The sequence below is a fragment of the Malurus melanocephalus genome, unplaced genomic scaffold (genome assembly GCF_030028575.1).
Source record: "Malurus melanocephalus ecotype Western Australia unplaced genomic scaffold, MMel_1.1 scaffold_220, whole genome shotgun sequence".
NCBI classification, from domain to species: domain Eukaryota; kingdom Metazoa; phylum Chordata; class Aves; order Passeriformes; family Maluridae; genus Malurus; species Malurus melanocephalus.
Genome location: NW_026623452.1, coordinates 156103 through 178146, shown reverse-complemented (window position 1 = coordinate 178146; position 22044 = coordinate 156103). Strand labels below are relative to the sequence as shown.

The window sequence follows — 22044 nt, the reverse complement described above, 5'->3', positions numbered from 1 at the left end:
AACCTTCAAACAAATGTTCTGCAATTAATTTGAAATGACAATACATATTGAAATACTAAAGTTATCTTTGGATGTGTTAGACATGCATTTATTTCCAAATATCTTGAATGCAATTAAGCTGAAGTTATTTGCACATGAGAAAATTAAACAGAGCTATGTGGGAGTCAGAACCCCCATTAATGGGATAGACAGTGTCACATCTTTGCTCCGTTTTGGAATTATTCAGGAAGTTCCTACAAAACAATCTGCAAAATTTTTTTTGAAGCAAGAAAACAGAATGCTAGAACTTTAYCTTTGAGAACTGCTACAAACCACAAAATCCACTTCAAAAAGAACCATCATGAAAGCCAACACAATCCCATGAAACATCTCTGTTTTGACAAAAAGAAATTTTTGGAGAACACTCACTGGCACACTTCCAACCAGCTCTCAGYGCAAAAGCTGATGCATACTTTGACAGTGATAGCAAAGATGCACTTGTGTTCTAAACATCTCTTTTTCTCCTCAGGGCAATGTTGCCTCATGTTATACAGAGCAAAAGGAATGACAGCAACAAGTTTAGCTCATGGAAATGCAAATGTATATTCCAGTTTGAGTCTAAGAGGCAACAGGAAAGACACTTACAAAATACAGAGGGGAGAAGAATCAGCTGAGAAACTAGAAAATCTTTTCACCTTCAGAGCTTCTAGGTGCTCTACCAGCCTGGAACAATAAATTGTTATAAGAATGCCTGCAGAACTTGCTCTGATAAAGGTGCTGAACAATTCTAAGAACAGTTGTTACTCACAATGCTACAGCAGAAATTCTGAAAAGGAATGGCAGGGAAATTCTTCAGAAACTTCATGGTCTGGTCACTGTGTTTTTTTGACACCTTTACAGGAAAAGCTTYGTATCTTCTCATCATGGCCCAACAATGCTCAGCTCTGCACCACTGAGCCCATCAAGGGGACACTGTGAAGGGTCTCAGTCACCCTCCGAGGTGCTGCTCCCTACACAAGGCAGGATCCTACAGACAGAGCTGCCTCACCTGGAAAGGACAGCCCCTACAAAGCAGCCCTTCAACAGTCACCCACATCTAACACAGACACCTAAAACTCAGCAATTTCAAGCTTTCATTTTGGCAAAACCCTCTCTCAATTAAACAAGTTTAAGTCATGAAGTTCACTATGAACAAAAGTTTACAATGACAACAGTGTCTTCGAATGCTCAACCATCAGAAGGATGTGAAGACACTTTTTTCACCATTACAGCAAACTTTTACTTAGAGCTTTACCTTTCCACGACGTCCTCTCCATTCCAGCAGGTYGAGCTGTCTCTCATCACCAGGTCTCCATCACAAAGCCTTTCTGCTATAGAGGCATAAAAGGTTCGGGACCTCTTCATGTAATTGATGAACTCTCTGTAACRCAGGAAGAGCACATTTAACAACACAACACTAAACTTAGCAGTTCMGCCCCCTGCCAGCCTAGCCCTGCATCAGATCAAGACTTTAGAAAATAAGTAATCTGAATTAATTTCTATTTCTAGTGTATTTCTACTCCTTATACATCATCCAATTTTACTTAGTCCAGKGTTAATACACATAATTATAGACACAAAGGATGGCTTTAACATTATGGCTTTAACGTATCTCTCACCAAATATGAAAAAAGGCTATACCTACTCTTTATACATAAATTAAAAAACTTTGAAGAACTTTATCATCATAAAAGGCATGGCCAATACAGTACATTACTGATCACTGTGTATGGAAAAACGTCCTGAGGGCAAACTGCTGCCTCTTTTATAATCTGATTATATCCATAATGTATATCTGGCTGAGGTAGCCATAAAAATAAACTAACTAAACAAGTGTTAATTCAGCACAAAACTGAGAGTATTTCAGAATGAGAAATTACCCTATTCCACTGGTTTAGAAGCTCCTGTTTGGTATGYTAAAGATCTGGAGGACAAGATTCAGGATAAAGCTGAGTTGTAGCTATCACTGAGCTCTGTGCTGGCCTCAGAACTCMCTCASCAGYCCSWKKSMRRRGSMAARGRMYYMMYKKKGTTTGCAGAGTTTCAGCCTGGCAGGCTGTAAGGGGACACTGCACTGGAGAGGGGGGATATGGCTGGATGGAGCTTGGCACAAATCCAGCCAGGATTTAGCACTCTTTAGTAGCAACAAGTGCTTTAAACGTCCAAATCCACTGGTAAATATCCATCCCGACAAGGTTTAGGCAGTGGCCATCTCTCCCCATAATTATCTTTATACTTTCTTCAACCATYCCATTTCCCATGTGTGATGAAATCCTGCTGTAGATAAATCAGTCACCACACGGCCCTRAGAAACCAACTCAGCCTAACAGAGAGGAAAGCTGGTGCTTAAAGCAAAGAATAAARCAGGAATTTGGGGGCTTACAAGGAGGTCATCAGCATTTCTATCTCTTGTGTGCCAACTTACAAACATGAGCTTTGACTATTTCTAGAGTGGAGYCAGGCCCAGCCAGAAGCTGCCTGACAGAAGTGTCAGTTCCGAAAGGAAACACAGATGCCAAAGATTTTACAGGTTCTAAACCAGAGTGTTCTTTGAAGGAGGAAACCAGCATCCTTTTAAGAATCTACAGCTTGTCTTACTCAGGTCACCCTTAGAAGTTTAAACTCCTTTGCATTCTCAGCACTGAAGATCTGACATTTCAAAGCAGAACCTTGGCAAATGCAGAATTCTGTGTCCAGGTCTCAGTCTTACCATGTGAAAATATTTACTTTTCATCAGTATAAAACTAAACACTCTAGGGAAGAAAATGTAGAGTTTCCCAGTGCCCCACAGTGTAAAAGCAGCAATCAAAAGTCTGCCAGCTCCAGATTACAGCTGGAGATGAGCTAGGTGTAGAGACAACAAAGAATGTCATGTTGTTTTCATTCTTACCGAGAGATTTTTTTCAAACTTCTTGATTTGTCATTCTTTGAAGCTTTCAGAGGCAGAGAACTGGAATAGCCGGGGGAGAATAAGCATCAATCAGGAGAGGTTGGGGAGCAGGGGAGAAGCAGGAATTCAGGCAAATGAGGAAAAGAAACGAGAAACAAAAGAGAAAAGTAAAAATTATTTGAAAGAAAGGTCATCRAGCACATGCATAGGACAATATAAGAAAATAAATCAGGAGGAAAATTATCATGAGATTTTTGCAAAGTACACATGCAATCAAAAATGTCAATTCMATRCTTGAAAAAAGTACAACTGAGATTSCTTGTCCCAAYCATTTTCAAAAAAGAGCAGAATTACAAATGCAGCACACACAGCAGAAAGCTGAAAATAAATTCAGTGGTACTGAAATTAACTGTAACTGATACCAAATGGAAAGACTGTAAATACACAAAGAAAACAAYGGCAAACAGTTTAGAATGAGAACCATGGGAAGGGGGATACAAATGAGTAGCATTCATGTTCTGGTACAATCAGCAATTTACTGTTGGTTAATAAATAATATAAATACAGGTATTTTTTACTGTTCTGGGATGGCATCACTGGAAAAAAATCCAACTTTGCAAAATGGGAGATACTTTCAGGCTAAGTTGGAGAAAGAACTGTGAAAATAATCCTAGTGATTATTTAGTGGTGTTACTGGAACAAGGAAGCACCACCTTCAGCAGCCTGAGGACACACAGATGATGCAGCTTTGCCATCACATGTTCTGGCAGCTGATGGCAGGATGGACCTGCACTGACCATCAGCTCATTGGCACCTGCCACCACTGAGGCAGGGATTCCAACTCAGATACTCAAAAAAACAAAGTTAGAAAACTTCTAACAGGGAAAATCTGAACCAGGTGAAACTTTGGCCCTGGCCAGTGGTTAACGTGCATCTGACATTAATAATCTACTTTGTAATAGCACTTTATTAGTCAAATTTTAATAAAATCATGTGATGTCTGACCCAAGAGGTAGTTTATTTGAAATGAAATAGATATCATTGACTTTAAACATTCCCAAAGGAATTTGTAAATTGTTAATTTTAAAATAGATAAAAGATCCATAAATTCACACCATAATAAAGAAACCCCTACAAAATATAATTTCAAAGCCTGCTGCCTCCAGTTAGGGACCTGTTAAGTTGTATTTCTTTGTTAAACATATTTTACATACAGCCCTGTAAGCAGCCTGTGTTTAGTGGTTTGAAATGTTCCATGRAGCAGAGATGTTTAAGGGCAGATATTCAACTTTGCTAGACCAGACCCTGACCAGAGCAGTTCTTTGTGCTGAACTCAGCAATAACATTCCAATTTACTGAGATTCTGTACATGCCATTTACATTCCCTGCACCATCATATGGTTTCAATTTTCTTGTCATCTCTATTACATGTTATAGTAACCTCCACATTAAAAAATGACTACAGCAGCAATGCTGCCAGTTTCAGTTAATCCCTGACTGCGATGGTGTAATGGTAAGAAAAAAATTAATAATCAATTTTATGCTTTCCAGTTTAATCATAGGAAATGGTTTCTTGCAAGATCATGCGACATTTATTCAAGTTTCAGCTCCTTTCATTATTATCCCTGACACTTAAGTGATGCATTACAAAAAATATGCAGGAATGGAATGCAGAGTAAAATAAAGAAAGAGRGGAAATCTCCCAAGAACCCATGAGAGTAAGACGAGAAGAAAAGGGTTGAATTACTGCAGAAGAGGATCCCATTCCATTTGGGTGCCTTGCAGATCTCGCTGTRCAGAAGAGCAGAGGGTGAGGAGGGCTGGGTCAGCCAGACCCTAACACCTTCCCCTGCAGAACAATCTGAGCCAAGGGACATCATTTAACAACCCCACTCCTCAGCTGCACCAGCAGCCCTGGCTCTGCTCAACAGCTGAAACCAGAGGTTCTCAAACTCCTCGGAAAAGGAGCCAGACTTTCTAAGTGACCTGGCAGAGACACAATAGCTCTGGAGCAAACATCCAGCTGTGGGTACAAAGGGGCACTGGGGTTTTAAGGGCATCTCTGGGCAGGTTGTACACAACAGAGGAGGGGCCACTTGATTGTGGTTTCTTCTGCAGATGGTGCCAAACAGAGAGGTTCTTCTCTGCGAGCTGTGGAATGCTCTTGACACATTAAGGGAACGAGCCACAGCTTTTCTGTTTATTTGGAGAGTGCTGGCTCATTCATTCTCTTCTTTCCTTACTCTAAATGCTGGAGTCATGTTTCACACTCCCGTGGAGTTAAAGGATCATTTGGAAGGATGTCTGTTACCCACACCACCAGACTCGGCAGGGCCAGTTCCCTGTGTGACCCTGCACCTGAACTGACAGAGTTGACATCATTGCTCTCCATTTCTCAAAATATCCCCAAGGAAGGGCATCAAAAACCATTCACACAATTACTCTCATAATCTGGTTCCCCATCACTCTAAGAGCATTTTACACAACCCACCACAGCAATTATTTCAGCCATGTATTATAGAATTTTATTACCTTAAGTTGCTTTTTATTGATATCATATGTGACTAAATGATGGAGAATGAACAACACAGAGATGCAGCCAATCACTGTGCCTTTCACCCTATGGTTTCACAATTGTTTCCAAGAAGCAGAAGCTTCAGGCCATGTGTTTTATAGGAAGTTGTGGAGAATAGCTTCAAATTTTCCACTTCTTACTATTTATGGCATACTTCCATCATTAATTTTCGATGCACAGGCTCTCCACAATACCTATCAACACTGTAATTCAGTAATTTTTCATGCTAATTGTGTAAGAAGGGATTTAGTTTAGATTTTTTTGATAAACTGGTTTTCAGTATGCAGACCAATTTTGGCAAACTGTCTAATTTACACTGCATTAGTTTATTTTCTTTCCATGTACAAGCCTTACATTTTAAAAGGTCAATATCCCAATAATTCTAAATGGTGGGGAAAGGGAGGAAGCAGATCCTCAGGTGAGAAAGAATGCCATTAAAGACACAAATTTGCATCTRTTTAAGAGGTCACTTGTTGATAGGTTGGCAGCTGCACCTTTTGGGCTGCCAGTGTTAAGCCCCAGCCAAGTCAGTGAGTTATACAGAAGATGGCCCAGGGCTCTGTGCMGTTAAAAGCCTATTTCAATAATCGCACTACAACTATTCTTTGGATTTTTTACTGCTGAATTTATTAATTTGATTTTGTTAAAGCTCTTTTTTCTGATTTGCATGGTAAAAATTGATTAACTCCAAGCACTAGCACTAACTGTTATGCTTTGATTTCAAATGACAAAAGGATAAAATTACCACTCTCACTCAAAAAACTTYGCTGTTATGACTTTTATCTTTCAAAGCAGTGTTCGTTCCATTCACACAAACTGASAATTAAAACAGAAATGGATCAAAGTCTCATTCTCACAACTTAAACTGAAGAGGTGTAAGCCCAGCATGACTGCACTGACTTGGCCTGCTCCAGATTAATGCTGCTGTTCCAGAGAACAAGGTGTCAGCCAGAAACAGGCACTGTGACTTTATGGGAAGTTTGCTCTGACATCTGCTCACATATCAGGAGTGGGATCACAAAGGCATCTTTTCCTCCCCACTTAGAATATACAGAAAACCAATTCAGGAGCTACACAAGGTAAAGAAAAACTCAGGAGATCCAGGAGCAGGAGTACACTCCTATCTAGGCCAGTGGCAGTAATTCAGTGTGTCTAAGATGGGGCACAGCTGAAGAACAGGGGCCAAGATGGACACAATAAGCCTAAAAACTCTTTCAGCTCCATTATGTAACAAATCAAGGATATTCCAAATGATCTTATCACTTCTCCCCACTCCAGTGAAATCAGGGGCTGTTTTGGTGCCAGGGCAATGAATCTTTCCTTTTCACCACTTCCCATTCTGCTGCTGGCAACACTCACATCCTTACAGACCTGGGCAKTTACATTTTAAGTACTTTAGACTCACTGTAAAAATTAGTTTCCTTAGACTTTGTTGAGAAAAAGCTTCCACCATTCTCACTGAATGATTCTGGTAATAATGAACACCTTGGTGACAAGCAATGGTACCAAGTGTGGCCTTTCTTGGAGCCACCCACAATGTCACCCATGCGACTGCCAGCGATGGCAGTGGCTGGAGAGCACGCAGACAGGGTGACAGTYGTGGTTTTGGTTAAACACTAGGCTGCAAGGAACCAGCAGCACAGATTATGAGGCAGAGGGYTTGTTTCAAAGCAGCTGTAGCTTAGGGTTACCTTCTTTTAGTGTTCAGGCTGGTGTGAGCCATCACGAATGTCTGGGTTTCRGTCACTTCCTTCACTGGCACAATATTGGCTGATGACAGGTTCCCTTCTTGCTGTTTGGGCTGTCCACACACTTTATCAACCTGTATGAAAGGAAAACAGGATGTGAATGGAAACTGATTTACAATCATTCAACCGTCTTGAGCGTTCATTGCAGTCAGTGTTTGCTGCATGAGACATTGTCTGGGTGAGAGAAAGGAAGGATAGAAAGGATTCTTCCTTCAAGGACCTGGAAACAAATGCCTTGCAAAAGGAACAAATTATGTGGCAGGGCAAAGAACACCAGAATGTCAGCAGACATGGATTTGTCACTGGCTACCTGGACTATGGAACACCTAGGAACAGGTTGAATACTGACTGACAGAAGCGTTGGCAAACCAAACTTTTATTTAGAAACACACCTGGAGTTTAAAGGTACATGGATTGTGGTGGAAAATCAGCCCCACGTACAGAGCAGAAGCTATCTGGAATTTGAAGAGTTGTAATTAGAAGACAGCCAACTCTTCCAGCCTTTAACCAGGCCATTAACATCACTCAGTCCTCAGCTTGTGCTCATCCTTCACGCACTGTGGATCTGACACTGCTCGTGAATCCTGACACATTTATTTGCTGAATCACCTTTAAGTGACAATAGTAAGACAAGTCTCTTCCCTCTCTAATCCACAAATGAGTAATGTGTAATGTTTTACCTACACTTAAATCCCCGAGCAAACATGAAAAGACCACAAAGGAAATCCTACTGTGGGCATGGTAACACCAGTGACCTAAACCCCACAGACTGCATTATCTGCACAYGCTGGATTTGATATCCCTTCTTCACTCTTCCACTGTAAACAAGGTGAGAGGATTCTTACTAGTCTGTGCACTTTTCTGAATCTTTAGAACCCTCATGAGTCTACTGAATATTTCAGACCACAGATGASTTCAGATAACTTTCTCTGTCCCTCTGCACCACTCTGATGCAGATGGCAGCACAAGGACAGGAGACAGTTTTCTCTGCCTTAGCCCATTTCCTCCAGGAACACCACCATCTGAAGCTGAGAGATTCTCCTCTGAAAAACAGGCAAACTGAACATTGAAAACTGGGAGCTCTATAGGCATGACAGCTACTGTCAGCTTTGGTTATGTGAGTTACAGCCCAGCSCAGTCTGATATGCTGTGAAGAACCTAAAGCTGCAGCCACTGAATGGGAACATCCTGGATTGATCCGACACATCTCCAGCAGGCAGAGTGGGAGCCACTGCCTCGCTCAACRCCATGCACTGTGCATGTTGTGCTGCTCTCACCAGGGACTAGCACAGCACTGTGTGAAAGTACAGCTTTGTGAAATAAAATAGGCTATTTCAGCCCCTTCTAAACTTCTGAGAAGGAAAAAAGCCCACTCTCTGTAAATGAAAATATAAAATAAAAATGCTTTTTGAAGCCTCTAGAGCTGGACAGAGRGAGTAACACAGCTGGACCACATTCCTGCACAGGATGCTTTCTCCCCTCCACCCCAGGTTTCCCAGAGCACACAGACCCAAATTCCCACCAGAGGTCTCTGCAAAATCCATCTTAGATTACATCACATCACTAAAGTTCATGTCTTCAAATTACACACACCTCAAACCTTGTCACCATGGATTTGTGAGAGTTTTTACCAACTAACATCAGAGTGCTTTGCAAAAGCAATGTGGTTCCCATATACATAAGAGATTAAGAACTCCCAAGTTTCTTGTTTTTCCTGAAAAAAAGATTCAAAGATATTTAAGTCATCATTTTTGTTGTGAATCAACAGTTTAAGCATCCAACTGAAAATACCAACTTTGTTTTGATTTGAATTTTTGATACTATAGAAACAACTCTCTAGATTGCCCAGGTTTCAGTATTTTCTATGGCAAACCTGTGTTTTAGGACTTTCTTTTAAAGCAATAATAAGAGTTTCCTGCATATCAAACAAAACCACATTATYTGAAGGAAAATATTTTCTCAGTGGAAAATTTTAACCAGTTCTACGCTGCTAAGAATGAAGTAATKTATTAAATAAAAGGGTAAATCATACTTTTTTTTGTCATACAGGCCTTTCAGTGCCTTTATTCTCATTCCAGCTCCCCTGGCTGGTTCCAGGTCAGGCAGTCCCAGCCAACCTCAGGCTGGCCACTTGTCACCTCTKTTCTTCACACCCCTTCCTGTAGGATATTTCCCCCAAGTTAGCATGGATTACYAGCTTCTCTTCATTCCCAACCTCTTTGGGGCAAGCAAGGATAGAGAATTTCAGCCCACCCATGCAGGTGCTGTGCAAACTTAATCCCATGAGTGTGGGTGCACCCTGCACCTTTTAAACTTCCTCCCAGAAGATTGTCTCCCACCAYTCCTGAGTTATCCCTCTTTGGCATTTTTTGTTTCAGATTCTGTATGAATTAAACAGAAACCTGACTTTAATTTTTATTTTTTTTTTTGTGTGTGGACTAAATTTCTCCAATCACCAAAATATGTGCTTTTCTACAAAATAAAACAGCATTAAAGTCTGAATTTTACTAGTTAATTTGGGCTGTCACAAAGCTGAYGGCACGAATGAGAACACTCATGTACAGAAAACCACCTAAACTTCCAGATGCCACATTTATGAAGAATAAATCGATGTTGTGTAAATTGAGAAGTATGAGCCATGTCATAAAAACACAAAAAGGTGTTTTCTGGAAGTGCAGCATCTGGGATCTACTGCTACRAATTCCCAATATGTTAAAAACATAGAGTTTCCCTCTTAACCCAAAGGTACCCAACAGCTGCACTGCCAGTTTAACTCAGAGCTCATGAACCAAGCCTCACCACCCAGAGAAAAAACAATGCACCTGGAAATGTGAATGGAATTTTAAAGCTCTTTTCCTAAATTCAAGTTCTTGTATTTGGAACAATCAGGAATCACAAAGAATGACTGAGCYCATTTCTTTGAATTTTAAACTTAAAATAAGTCTGCCAGTCTTAAATTACAAACTGACAGAAAATCATCCTCATTAATGGTAAGACCCTAAGATCATTCTGTTTGTCTCTACCATGATTTTTAAGCAAGTCTGTCTTCTAACAGTGAACACCTACAGCAGAAAATTGGTATGCAGAATCTCCTTAGCTCCTGAATTATCAAGCATGTTTCACCATTCTAACGTTTTTATTCATATTACAGGTTTGTTTTTTTTAATACACCAATGATTCCTCTTAAATATCTGTTTTTCTAACTGTAGCTACATTGTTTCAGCTGTGAACTTCCCTTGGTAATGACATACAGAATTACATATACACACATTATTTGACCTCTTACTATTTGTTATGAAGAGTGACTATTTACAATTATTGCAGAGGCTTAACAAAATAAATCGAAAAATTCTCAGCCAGAATCTTTTTGAACTCTTACAGCTTGAGTAACCTTAAACATTCAGGTCTTATTTAATATATTTGATATAATCAAACATGGGAAAAATGTCATGCCCTTCTGGATACCAAGAGAATCTTATCTCTCTAAAGCAGGAGACCTTTTCACTAGTGCAGAACAGTAATTTTCTTTTGATTTTGTAATGGGAAGATTAGTGTTTCAAAATAAAAGATTCTTCTAGTGATTAGGCTTTGAGTTTTTATTAAAATGCTGACATATTTGCCTGCAGATTTCTGTCCCCAACCCAACCCAGCTCTGTCAAACACCTCTGACAAATTACACCCCACAGCCCCAAATCCAGCACTGCTGTGCCCCACAAGTTCCTCAAACACGCTTCAAATCACAACTGGAGTTTGCTCCAGGTTCCTGCTACCAAGTTTGAAGCGAGGGAAGCACCAAACACTGAATTCTGGGGAAATCAGGTTTGAGTTGTCAGACTTGCATGYTCACCAGGAGGTCTCACTGCCTTTGGGTCAGACATATGCTTGTCTCACTTGATTACCAATCATAAAAGGAACCAACCAGGATCAYTTGTCATTTCTTGCTGCCCAAGCATCAACCAGAATTTATTATGGAAGCGGGAAATTCTCTCCTTATGGTTGCTGTCACCTACAGGTATCACTGTAAACAATTTCCAGTGCTCAAAGGCTGAGTGGGAGCCCATGTGATAAAACACAATTCAGGGCTCATGGCTCATTGCCACTGCCTTCAGCTTATTGAACAGAATTGGGCAGGAGAGCAAATAACYTCTGATTTTGCTTTCTTTTAAACATTGTCTCCCTTATGGAATATTTTTCCTATTAAGAACATTTTGCTGGTAGCAGAGTTCAGCAATACATAAACAAACTAAGGGATTATTAGTTCATTTTCCTACATTAATATGTTGGCTTTCACTTGGGAGGGGAGCATTCTCTTCTGTCTCATCCTGAATCTACTGAACAGTTCAATTTAAATTAATTTCCTACAAATCTTCTGAAAGCTGGCAGCTACAGAAGTTGACCCATACTGGATAGTAGAGATTCCTCCAAGGAGAATGGTGTTATGAATTCCTCAGGCACAGAAAAACCTTCAGTCAGACTTCACACTTAGACATCAAAGAATTCAGACACAGAATTTAAACCCATAACAAATAAGGCTCTGTGTGTTCTCTAGCTGTAATCAAGTGATTTGAATTACAGTAATATTTCTAGATTGAGTTTTGGAATCAASATACAATGTGCCAGAAACAAACAATCCTGCAAAAGCAAGTGCTCACATTCTGAGGAAACAATAAACTAGAGACACATGCTGGAAAATGATGGACATATACAAAGAGACTGAGTTACAAACCATCCTGGTATTTCTATGAAACAACTGGGCTCCAGTTACTCTTGGGCATATCTCACAATATCCATCAAAATATTCACAATAARAATATTCTCACAATATTCATTCAAACAAAAAAAAAAAATCAACAGGAAAGCAGGCAGGTTCRACCAGTTAGGGAGGAGGACTGGGAGCACATGTGAAGCCTGAGCACCCATCCCAAACTCAAACTCAAACCCACTGACRTTTTACAGCTACACATAAAGGAGGGGTGTGTAGGGGAAAGTTGAATTAATTGGTCAGGGAATTTTTCAATACTGCTGAGGGATGTAAGCTCACACAGACTTCCAGTCAGAAAGGGACAAGTTTCCAGCACACAGAAGTTACAGGAGAATAATTTACAGARCTACAATCAACTTTCTCTTACGTATTTCTAAGGCTCCAAGCCAAGGGGTTACAAAACCAAGAAGTACGCCTGGATGCCCTTAAGAAAAATGTTACTTAAAGGTTCTGTTCATCTGTTCCACAACTCATCTTTTTTCCTTTTTTAACTAATTAGGCCAAGTTTCYAGGCTACTACATACATTGGGGAAGAAAAGTGTTTAGCAAAGTGGAACARCAGCATATTCTGCAAACAGCCCTCAAATTAATTCTTGGAAAGAGGAARTAAGTGCTGTGTTAGGAGTTTCTGTGTGTGGAAGAATCCACACTGTTGTTTTTTATCTTTTTGTCTTGTGTCTGAGAAAATGAGATCCTTTCAGGCACCAACACCGGGAACAGGGAGTGGTCACATTCTGCAGCAGTTATACAAATTAATCAAATTCTACAAGGCCGAGATGAAAAGTACAAATTATGAGAATTTGGGGCCTTATTCTGTAACACCATTAAGAAAGAGTGGTCAGAGAACCTGTCCTGGACATGCCACAAACCTGCACATGAATGCACACACACAGGCTTTGCTCACAGGGACAGTAGTCAAGAATTTCTGGTAAAGTGTAAAATAAGGAAATACCTTCCATGGCATCAGGTGTTTCAAGAATTATACACAGTTTGTATCTAACAAACTTTTACCATAAACTGCACTGCTGTTATATTCTGCTGTTAAAATTGCATCCACTGGTCAGTGTTTCAGACTATCCACAGCTTATCTGCACATCTACAATCTTTTGAGCACATAAGTCAGTAACTTTGTCTATTTTGTTAGGATTTTTTCAAAACATTTTTGTTCCAACTGTATATATATTTAGCCAGCTGAAATGAGAAGTGGYAATTATTTATAAAGCCAAACCAAAATACCAGCAGCACCTGAGAGGTCAAACCATATTTCCCCTTCTTCTTCACAATCCCCCTTAGATTCAGAAYTAATCTTCCCTGGCCTTTGTTACTTATGATATTTGTCTTCAGATATTGAYAACCTACAAAGGTTAAGCTCAATTTTAAAATTAATTACAATAATCTAGTATGAAAAGAAAATTCCAYTGGGAATCAATCCAAGTGAGCCACTTTAAGAGCTCTCAGAAAAATTAGGTGACTTCAGAGGTAATATAACTAAATCAATTAAAAGATTTTATTCAAATTTCCCTTTAATCACTTTTCAATTTAATTACACTATATCCAAATGGWATTGCCTGTTATTGTGTTTTCTATTTACACCCATTCTTAAGGGAAAGCAATTATCCAGATATTCCTGGAATTTCTTTAATCACTGCCATCTTAAAATGAAACGAAGAAAAACCCTTCAGAGTTTGTTCTTCAAAGGTTCAGTAACTGAGTCTGAGGGTCCAGCTGGGCTACCCAGGCTCATTTKGAGCTGGCCCAGTCAGAGAGGGCTGCGGGGCAGAGCTGACAGGCAGGAGGGATGRTACCCATGGTTCAAGCAGGTCAACTGTTTTCAATTCCAAAAATTAACACCTTTCCTCAGGCTCACCTCTTTGTGTATCTTTAGAAGGGTGTCACCCTTCTAATGTGACTGAAAGCAAATTGAAGATAGTCCCCTATAGATAAGTCATGTTTTTCTCAAATTAATTAGCCCTTTCAGGCATATCTGATTTTTTTTACGATGCCCAAGAGCTCCCCAAGACAAGATCTCTTCCCAGGACCCAGTTTTAAATGCAGCCAGCGTGATCACCACCCCAAGGCAGTCAGTCCCCTTTGTTTGAGCTGAATCCACAGGATGGCCCATCCACACGAGGAATCAGCAGCAAGAGAAGGTTCCTGCAATAGGGAGTGTTCCTCSCTATAAACACCATCTCCTTTTGGGATTGCCAAAGACATCTGGGTAGGACAGACCATGAGTCTGACCCCCTGGAATTTCATGTTCTTCTGTACATACTTACAGCAATCATAATTACACCAGAATTGCAGGAATGATGGTTTTAAATAACTGGCTGAGTTGACTACAAACACTCATTTTTCATTTATGAACAAACAGTAATTTGCAGTGAATTGCTAGGAACCTGAGCCAGATTTGATGCATGGATAACTCAGTCACACAGTTCTCTGAACACACAGYTCAGCTTCATTTTCAGATTAACACATTTGTAGGTGGCCATCATCACTCAGGTACTCAGGCACAAGCCCAGACAAACAAAACAAACATCCTAACAGGCCTTTTGGTACAACTGTTCTAAATACAGCTTTCAACTCGAATTTTGTCTCCAGGCTTTACATAATGTGAGCAGTACTGCTCCTTAGCAGTCTTCATGTGGCTGGCATTATACAGGATATCCCAAAAGAAGGCAACAAACAGCAAAACAGAGCAAGATCTATTTTTCCTCACTCCATGACTTACAGTGATTCAGTGTCTGTAAAATTCTACATTACTTAGATATCTAATTATGTAAATAGACAACAAAACTTTGTTCTAGAGGATCTCAAACAATCTGAAAAGCTTCTCAAAACCAATTTTGTGGGGGTTCCTCTTCCTCTGCAGAGTGTTTGGAAGTTGTATGAGCTGGGGACAAGCCCCAGGGGGGTGAAGGGACAAACAAGCAGAAGGTCCACACAGAAGAGAAGAATCCTCAGGCTCACAGGTCTGGCAGCTCCTGGGAAAAACTCCCCTTTCTCTTCACATGGAGATATCCTAAGAGCCAAGTTTCAGGAAAATAAATGGAGGAAACATCCCCTAAGTAAAAGTTCACTCCAAATCTCTTGAGATAAAGTAACAAAAGCAGTTTACACTGACATCTGAGCACATTCAGGGGATAATTACACGTTACAAATATATAAAAAACATGCATGTGTATACATATCATTACATATATACATAAAAGAGGGAGGAGAGCATCCCTCTCAGGGATGGCTGATGGTGCAAATGTAAACCAGATTTTAAGACACATGAAGTCATGTCTATCCTATATTTTTATAGGAGCACTTAAACATCAACCCTGAAAACATTTGCCAAAGATAGAAATCAAGAGCAGAAAAACATCAATTTTCAGAAAAAAAATTTAAAGCCTTCTATGATTATTTTTTTCTGTTCATCATTACTGAAAGCATTTCTTTGGATAGGCAAAATATCTGAGCTTTCTCCTCCAAATAACAACATGAATGTAACCTAACTAAAATATGCAGGAAGTCCGAAGGTCATTATACTTTCACATGGTCCTACTAGATGAAATAATGCTGTAAGTTYATGCAATCATTAAATAAACATCTCAATAAAAATGTCAAGACCTGCAGAGAAAGTCAGAATAACCTTCCATTTTGTCATTTAAYAAGTATCATCATTAGAAAAGACTGATGAACACATTCAACACTTTTCTTCATGAGATATATCATTTCAATTAAGACTCGCTGACAGTTGCTATCAAAATAAACACGTTCTCTCGTGCCTTTTTTTCTGAACACAAGTAACTTTAGATGACTCTGAAGACTTGAGTAACTATCCAAGACCTGTAGCAATAGTATGTAACACAATTATTATTTTTAAAGGGCAGCAGCCACCCTTTTCAAAGATATTTTGAAGACATTTTTCACATTGAGACAAAAACATTACATTTATCAGCAAATTCTCAGACTTCTCTCCTGTCTCCCAAGGAAATCACTCCTMATTAGCAGAGATGTTTTGCTCAGCCACTTTGTTCCTTCTTTACCTTAAGACCTCATGTAGGTTCACCAKCAAAGAGGATCCAAAAGGAAGAATGCTTTCAGCATTTACTACAGAGATGAATCAGTGTGGATCTTTTGGGACTATTAAACCAGTCATGTGATTTCACTGCAGGTGAAACCTGTGAAGACACTGAATCTGCAAGTTTAAGTCCAAAGTTCAGATCAGACCTTTAAGACTGTGTCTCTSAATATCATCAGGACAGAGATCTTTCTAGCAAGACAACAACTTATTTACTAGTCAGGGCATCTTGTTTTCAACTTAAGGGTCAAGGGCCAATTGATAAATAAAGGAAACACAGCCCCAAGAAAACTCTGAGAGCACCTGCTCTGCACAGTTCATTCTGACTGTTACTCAGGTCCCATCATGGCAGATCTGCTACAGCACAGGACAAGCCTGAAAACAATGAACAAAGATGCTTAGAACAGCATCCAAGAGCACTACTCCTCAATTAGGGTCGCCAGGCCTTTTTAATTTTGAACTTTATTTCTGTTTCATGCTTTCTTAAAATCAACAGGAGGATTTACTTTAAGCCATTATATGTGTTTTTATACATGGTAAGGAGTTTTGCCATTATTCACAAGCCTAGSAATTATTTCCTCACTGATGTTACACTGAATTTTCTGGGATGCATTCATGTACCTCTCTGACTCATTTCTGATGAAGTTCTGCAACAAGAGCAAACAAAAAATAGCCTTTCTTTCAATGTCAGATTCTCCAGACTTTCTAAAACATGAAGGAAATAGCACAGGATGTTTTTGAGCTGGAGGGTAGTGGAAACTTCACATTTTGAATTTTTAAAATGCATCATAACCCAAAATAATTCTCTTTTGACAAAGTTACGTTTTATTTAAAGAGAGAGAAATTCAAGAAGGGAGATGGAGTGTAGGCAAGAGTGAGTTACAGAGTCGCTCCAATATCTGTAATTGCATTCATCTCACAAAAACCTTTTGCCAATAACCAACTGGAAAAGAGTTACCAGTCTGACTACAGGCAGAATTCATGTCAGCAATGTTGTCAAGAATCAACCCTGCTTTATCAGCCATGCAGTAAAGCAGCACATTAGGCATCATAKCACATCAAAAGCAGCACAGTGAACATGTGTGAAACTTTACAGCCCACTGAATGTATGTGGAAATCTGGATTCTCAGCACAGAACCTCAATTTGCATGGAAAAGATGCATAAAAGGACACGGGATTGGGGATTAGAAAATTTTAATTGAGCCAGCCCTACAGGTGAAGGCTTGTGGTAGCCCAGAGTATTTTAGAAGTGATGATCTTCCTTTCTATCCAGCACTAGCAGGGCCACCCCCAGAACTGTGCCCAGTTCTGAGCACTGCATGATCCTTTTTGAGCATGAGGGTTGGACAAGACGATGTTCCAAAAGATATTTAAGAGAAGGGCTTTTAAAATCTGGATGTTCCTGCTGGACACGTGGATCCTTAACTGCAGCACAAGGAATCTCAGAAAGGGACCCAAACCAAAAAAGCACCTGAAGCAGAAGACAACAAAAGGCACCCAAGCATTTACAAACATCTCCATTTTCTCCCATGTACTTCACTAAAGATTCATCTCATCCTTGTTGAAGCCAACAAGGGAATATTAAGATTCAGTGCTTTTTTTTCCCATCTCTASAAGGCACACAGGGTTTCCCATCTTTACAGCACACTGACTGCCTAAGCCACTGCATTGTGATAAAATACCAGACAAAAACTGGAGGCAAGAGAACTCCCAGGACCGATGGGAATTCGGTGTAGTCAAAMTGCTATTGTTCAACACACGTTCTAAGCACTTCAAAAGAGAAGAAAAATAAATTTGAACTTGWGAAGGGAAAATAACTCAGTTAAATTCAGACAGCTCATGAACAACAATAACAATRAAAAATTTAAAATTAAATAAAACATATCCAGCAGCACAGTAAAAGTTCCCCACCAAAACTTGCCTGCCTAGCAAACACTACAATGTAGCATTCCCAGGACAATTACACGCTCCATGAGACCACTGTGTTTCTGGGAAGTACTCTGTTCACTTCCAGCCGCAGTCTTAAGTGGCATTTATCAACATTGCAACTTTCCCTTCTTACAGCCCTCACCTCAGGGCAGACAATAAATTTCTATTTTTATGCCCATTTCTCAGACAAAGAGGCTAAGGCAGCCAGATTAACAAATCTGAGAAAAAACACCTAGGCAGGCTGGAACTGACCAACTCCGACACCTGACAACCAATTTACTTATTTGACAATTAAAACACATTCTGAGTTCCACAGCTTTGGCAACCTGCCTGTTTAGATCCTTGCCTGTCTCTAACTCATGGATTTGGGCTACAGATCTCAAGAGCATGGTCTCACAAACATCCGACTGAAAGCAAGGCTGCCCTGCAGACTRGGCTGTGCAGACAATCCAGGCATGATGCACCCAGTTAATGTCCGAGACCACCCAGCAGCCCAACATAGCAACAGGACTTGGCAGGCACCACTGCAACCCAACTCATTGTCTAAGGCTGCAATTAAACTGCCCTCARTATGCAAACTTCATTCACTGTTTCACTTGCCCAAAATAGGAACTGGAAGCAGTTGATTTCAGCTATATGGTCAGTGCTCATCTGCTTTTCAAAACATGGACCGGATTTTTCATTAATAACATCTATTTCTTTCCTTCCTTCAGTGCACTAGAAAAGAGTTTAATTTCCCTTTTTCTCCAGCCAGAAGAAAGCACTGCTGGTGCTAACTGAAGCTAAATTAAGCCACTGGTYCTTTCAATACATGTGCCAAGAGACACTGCCCTCAAAAAGCTGGCCCACAACAACGTAAAACAAAGGAAAAAGTAATTTAGAGTTTAGGTGGCTTAGCCTGAAGCCCCTGTCTCTGCAGCCATGGGTTGGTGGCACCAGGTCCCATTGGTGGCACAGACCTGGGCTGCTCTGCTCTGCTCAGACATTCACAGCACACTCCTCCCATTTCTGCACCCCCTCAGCTCACACAGCTCCAACAGCACCTGCAATTTCATGAGTAACTTCCCTGGGAGCTGACAATTTCCCAGTTCAGGAAATTGAACTAATTTCTTAACCTTGCCTTCTTTACAGCATCCTCAGTGTTGTATCCAACTGAATGGTCATTCACAGATTCTTATTGCAAACCAGCAGAGCAGTTATTCCATCCTCACAGCCTGGTGCCCACAGCTTGCTCAGCTTTCATCCTTTGGCCTCCTTATTTAATCAGGATGACTATAATAATAATAATAATTACTTAAAATAATCCAGCAAGGTTTTGATCTTGCAGATKCTGGGGTACACTCTCCCAAATGATGCAAATAAATCAGCCAAATGCTCATTTTTCAGCATCTACTGGGATAGAACTGAGGATCTTGTTTAGGAGCAAGTTCTTGAAGGAAGAGCATGGTAGACCAGTGAGAATAAAAGTCATCATCTGGTTACAGAAAACAGATTAAACTGGGGAATATACATGTACCCGGGGTCAATTAATTACCAATCTGCCACAGCTACAATTTCATCTTCAATTTTAGACTCTAGCAAGTCAACATGATTAGATATAACCAACTTGCTTGTAAAATCTTGTACACTTGGGGACCAGTTTGGCCTGGTTTTGTACTAATTGGAACTGGTTATTAAAATATGCTGAAAGCATCCTGAATGTCCTGCAAACACGACTGCTTTCATTATTCAATAAGYATACAGGATAAATGGAACAATAACCAGACGACAGCAAGCAGCTAACTCAAAGCCTTCAGCCAGAGTTTGTCAAACTCCAGCAAACAGCAAGCTGCTATTTGTTTCCCTAAGCAAAAACTGTTAAAAATTGTTAGTCTCACTCTTTTCTGATTGGTAAGAACTGACATGACAAAACTTCTCACCATAACGAGACAGAGAAAGAGGACTGAACAATAATGAAGTGAAAACCCTTTCCTGAGTTTAGATGTTTGAGGGTCTCCTGGAGCCTAAATCTCAGATGTCTTGGGATGAGAATACCTAATACAAGAGATATAATTTGGGATGGGAGGGCAGTGCTTTGTAGAGCACATTTTTTGCAGCCTTTCTGTGAAGTTGTCTGTCTGTCACAGCTATCCTGAACTACCCTGCAGCACAGAACACTTGATGAGGAGCACAGTGGGGCTCAAGGGCTGCTGGAGTGGGTGAAGCACGTGCTGAGGATGGTAAAACAATCTCCTAGGAATAAAAACTGCCACAAAGGGCTCCTCTCATTTATACTGTGACCCTCCTGCTGCTTTGATCAGCTGCTGAAGAGATCCATATTCACAACTTCAGTATGACAAAACTTTTCAGAAAGACAACAGCATGAATGGGAATCGAGACCAAATTTCCTTTCTTTCCATAACCAGTAAAATATAAAAAAATAAAATCTCAGCTATCTAATAAGATACATGGGAGGTTAAAAAGTAAAACTGGCTTGTTTCTAAAACGGGTCTTAATATAGAATGCCTGTGATAATGGAAAAAGGTAAATGAAAAGCATGCTGATTCCTGTTATTCTTTGAGTTAGACCATGCCCTTGGGTAGTATACGAAACCCCAGAAATGCAAAATATGAAAGTAATAAACATACAATTGCTCAGAACTTGATAATGATCTCTGTGAAACAAAATCTGCGGATTTTTGGTAGGCTTTGATGATTCTGAACATGGAATTAAGCTGAATGTATTTTAAATTAAACCTAAAATAAAAACAGCTGCTGGAAAACATGCATGACCAAATTCCTCATCTGAACATGTGCTGCTTTTGGCTATTTTGTTTTATATTTTARAACTYCACTGGCATTCTGTATATTCAAMTCCAGTGWGAAGMACASCACAGTAGCTACTGYTGGCATTCAGTTAAGCCAATCTAATTTTATAGACGTTTGTCTGATGACTCAGAACCACTGCTATTTCCATTGGTGAAGGATTATACCACCAAATAAATTTATTCACTCTGGTAGCTGCAATTCTATGTGCAATGAGGCCTGAGAGATATAGAGGCATCGTTAGGGTTCATGAAGTTCATGCCACTGCTCTGATGGCAACCCTAAACATATGGGAAAAAGGCAGACTGCTAATTAATTTTATTCCTAAGAGTTCATCTGAAGAACAAAACAAGATGGATTCCTAAGTGGAATTTTCCTATATGAAAAAGATTTGTTCCATGAAAGAGAAATACTTCTTCTGCCTGAGAAACAGGGGAACAATACAGGAGAAAGCTACACAGGAGAAGAAATTACTTCTCTTACGGATATATATGAAAAAGACTTATTCCAGCACAGCAAGCCAGAGGGCAAAATTAGCAAGATGTATAGAATTCACTTCCACTTGTGATTGAATTACCAAACAAAAGATACCCATGCCACAGCGGAAATGTCCTAATCAAATAAACTTTGAAATACCATTTATTTGGAAATCTGAGCCCCTATTCCCAAATCTATAAGATTCCATGGAAATGCAAGAGGGGTACAAAACACAGTGCATTCTGCAGCACTGTGAACTGAAAAAGCTTTCATACTCGTCATGTTTCTGTTGATACAGCTATAAACCATGTATAAGCATAGTTTTCTTTGTACTTGGTAAAAAATCAGGCAATTAATTTCACAGTGGTCAAAAATCACTTGTCTGTGCCATATTAATTTATCTTTAAAACCCAACTATTTTAAAAAAATAACCCACATCCTAAAAAAGCCATTTCTGTGAAAACCTTTCTCACTTTGTTTTAATCTCCTTGTAGTGTCTGCATGCCTCAGAAAACACTTCAGAGGGAAAAGAGAGAAGTTTTCTTTAAGCCTAAAATCAGAAGGCCTGCAATCATTGCCAAAATRAGGCAATATTAACCATACCTRAACACCAGAAGRYAATTTTTWRRAMCYWWYCCYWAAWYSKRAAWKSMRKYMAAWKGRRRWTGKWRRAAAARRWTYCSWKSMWTYYKRRGRAAAAAAAKCAAAACCAAACCCCAACACAGCCCATGTGCTACACTCCTGATAATGCCTCCCAGCACAAAGATAATCT

At 39.8% G+C, this 22044-nt stretch overlaps 1 protein-coding gene across 1 annotated transcript in view; it reads right to left on the bottom strand.

The window, feature by feature from the left end:
• Window positions 1-22044, bottom strand: part of LOC130578281 (glypican-5-like) — a 318008-nt gene that overhangs the window by 204669 nt on the left and 91295 nt on the right. Inside the window, exons 4-5 of the mRNA XM_057374239.1 lie at window positions 7175-7305; window positions 1274-1399 (exon numbers count right to left, since the gene is read on the bottom strand). Coding sequence (XP_057230222.1) covers window positions 1274-1399; window positions 7175-7305 — 257 coding nt within the window. The remainder of the gene's footprint in view (window positions 1-1273; window positions 1400-7174; window positions 7306-22044) is intronic.